The 3,193-nt window shown below is 48.4% G+C and overlaps 1 protein-coding gene across 1 annotated transcript in view; it reads left to right on the forward strand.

Annotated features, from left to right (window-relative positions):
• Positions 1–3,193, forward strand: part of Dmbt1 (deleted in malignant brain tumors 1) — a 109,378-nt gene that overhangs the window by 5,079 nt on the left and 101,106 nt on the right. The window contains exons 3-4 of the mRNA XM_021167095.1: positions 831–1,201; positions 2,343–2,375. Coding sequence (XP_021022754.1) covers positions 831–1,201; positions 2,343–2,375 — 404 coding nt within the window. The remainder of the gene's footprint in view (positions 1–830; positions 1,202–2,342; positions 2,376–3,193) is intronic.

Genomic DNA, 3,193 nt, shown 5'->3' on the forward strand with positions numbered 1-3,193 from the left:
AGAGAGAGAGAGACAGAGAGAGAGAGAGAGACAGAGAGAGAGAGAGACAGAGAGACAGACAGAGAGACAGAGTCTCACCATGTAGCCCTGGTTGGAATTCCTCATGCAGACCATGTAGACCTTGATTTGCATAAACCTACCTGATTGTGTCCCAGTAGTGCAGGGATTAAAGGTGTGAACCATCATTCCTGGACTTTGAGAAAGCAGTTTGGGACAGGGAAGTGACTAAAATATATAGGTGTTTTGTCAAAATAAAACTTAAGGAGCAGCTACTGGTCATGGGTGGGTCTTCAGGACAGCCCTGGGCGTGACTTCAGAGAGTCTGGGCAGGTCTGTGATAAGCAGCATTAGATAAGAGCTAGACAGAGGCAAAGTTGAGTGGGGATGTCACAGAGAGGTCACAGAGCAGGGCAGGTTGGAGAGGAGAGAGGTACAGCCTAGTGGGTGAGCCTTAGTGAGAACTGAGAGTGAAGGTGGAAAGAAACAGACATCAAATGTGATGTCCGAGTTCCAGCACACTTGTGGCTGTGCACGGTGGCATCAAAGATCCCAATGAAATACTGAGTTTAGAGTAGTTGACCTGGATATCCTGGAGACTGATGGAGTGATATCCAGTGTGAGTCTGGAGTTCTACAGACTGTCAGGGCTAAATAAGGACTAAAGAGGTGACCTTGAGATACCCTTGTCTAGGAAGTTTCCAGAGGATATGGGGAAGAGGATACTAGGAAGATGATGTAGAAAGTAACCTTTTGGCTCCTAGGGTGGGGAATGACAAGTAAGACAGCACTGCAGGCCAGGGGAGGAGAGTGTACATGGTGGTGTTGGCGCAGGACACAGAAGCCACAGAGCCCAGCATGCCAAGAGAGCAGTTCCCGCTGTGTCAATGCAGGTTTGCCTCTGAGGCTGGTGAATGGCAGTGACCGCTGTCAGGGCCGGGTGGAGGTCCTGTACCAAGGCTCCTGGGGCACCGTGTGTGATGACAGCTGGGACACCCAGGATGCAGATGTCGTCTGTCGACAGCTCGGCTGTGGCCATTCTGTGTCAGCACCAGGAGGGGCCCATTTTGGAGAGGGCTCAGGGAACATTCTCTTGGGAGCTGTGCACTGCTCAGGATGGGAATCCTACCTGTCCAGCTGTCAACATGACGGGTGGTACAACCATGACTGTGGCCACAGGGAAGACGCTGGAGTCGTGTGCTCAGGTAGTGTTGTTGTGACCTCTAGATGTTGCACTATATGCCTAGGCAACATTGTGATTGTGTGTGTGCACACATGTCTGCCTGTATGTGTGTGTGTGCATGTACTCACACAGCTTGTGGCTGCTTCTGCTATGAGTCATACCTTATTTAATGTCAGAGGCTCTATATTGCAGTCTCTGTTCATAGATGATGACATTGAGTGCTGAGAAGTTCCAAACTGGGAGGTGGTGAAGACAGATTTTAGCTTCTGTCTCGTCAGAGCTCACTGACACCATCACTCAGTGATGACTGGTCAAGATCATCCTTGACCCTGAAGAGGATAAGGCGACTGCTGGTCCTTACCACCTAATTGTATAAAGCAAACGCAAAGCAACGAGTGGCCCATATGTCCTCTCTATTGGAGATTACATGATAAACAGAAACACACCATCTTGAGGGTGACAAATTCTCCCTAATCCAACTGAGCAAATCCCATGAAATAGCTGCTGTTGATTATATGATGTTGGTATCCATTCAAATAAAGGCAGCCTTTAATCTACGAAGAAGGCACCCAGGGTTGCAGTCCATTGTATGTAGCCAAGAAGATTTCTAGTTTAACCACTGGTAGGCAGTTTTTTGTATCCTGGACTGTGCACATGTCACAGGAAACAAAGAGTGACTGAGTGGATCAACAGGCCACCTGAGAATGGCACTTATTCTCAGGACCATGGTCCTGCCAGCAGCCACACTGTGAGAGGCTTTATCTGCCCTTCCAGAATAGTCCCTGGAAGTCACCTCTTTTGCTAGTTAGAGCCACTTTCTCAGGACTGTTTCAGCGATGGCAAATGTTTACAATGAGAGGTTATGTCTGAACTACAAAGATATCCCAATGACTTTTGGATGCTGTGTGCCTACATTGGGGCTGTTGGGGAACCGGATAGTTTTTTTGGAATGAATAGACAAAGAGATGAAGGAGAGCGAGGCCAGAAGATGCTCATGGTGACATCTCAGTAGCCAGTTAAAGAAGGATCAGTGTCAGATCCCACAGTGCATTACAGCATTTCTAGTGATGAAAGACCTTTAACACAGGAGACTGCAGCTCCTGCCTCTGGGTTCCTCAAGGGAGGACCAACACCCAATGAACTCTTTCTTTCTCGTTCTGCAGAAGTGTCCTATACAGCTGAACAAAGCACAGCAGGTAAGTTGTGCTATGTTGTATCCCTGTGGCCTATTGTCCCCAGAACCCCCACACTCACCTCCTATCAGAAGATGGGCAGAAGGAAGAGCATGTGAAGTCCTTAGCTCCCAGTAAGGTCAGGCCTATATGGGCATATATACCATGGATTATGGCCCTGAGTTGTGGAGGTTGGGGAGGATCAGCCAGAGGAGGTATCTCTAAGGATCACCAAGGAGGTCTTGTTTGTAGGGATTCCATTGACCAGTCTCAGTGCCCCGAGGTCCCTATGTTTCATCCACACCTTGGCCAGTGTAGGGAGCAGAATTTCTGACTTCAGTGCCTGGAGAGGAAATCAAAACTCTGCTTAGCCAATGCCCTTGTCATTTCCTTTCGTCTAAGGCCTTATAAAGCTATGCTGGATGCCTGGACCCCCATCCTGGGACATTAAATATCCTGTTCCATCTCTCTGAGTTCCTCCAATGAGTGGTGTTGGTGGCACACCAGTACAGTTTAGTCTCTGATGGCCTGGGCTTTGGGAAAGAAAATCTCTTTCTTCTCTCCTTGGCATTTTTTGATCCTAGGACACAGCAAGAACTGTTTCCATAGCAGTGCCTCTGGCCAGCCCAGGGTTTGTAAGGAATCCAATTGGCCCAGTGTCAGGCATCACATATCCTTAGGAATATGAGGAGTCCCAAGTATGAGGCTGGCTTTACTCTCACTAAAGCCATATTCCTTCCCAAGATTCCACCCAGTTTATATCAGGAGCTGCTGTGTGGGGAGAGGTCAATTCTTTCTGTATCCTGAGACCTTTGAAGGTTACACAGAGCTGGTTGCTTGGT

The sequence above is a fragment of the Mus caroli genome, chromosome 7, assembly GCF_900094665.2.
Source record: "Mus caroli chromosome 7, CAROLI_EIJ_v1.1, whole genome shotgun sequence".
In the NCBI taxonomy this organism is placed as follows: Eukaryota; Metazoa; Chordata; class Mammalia; order Rodentia; family Muridae; genus Mus; species Mus caroli.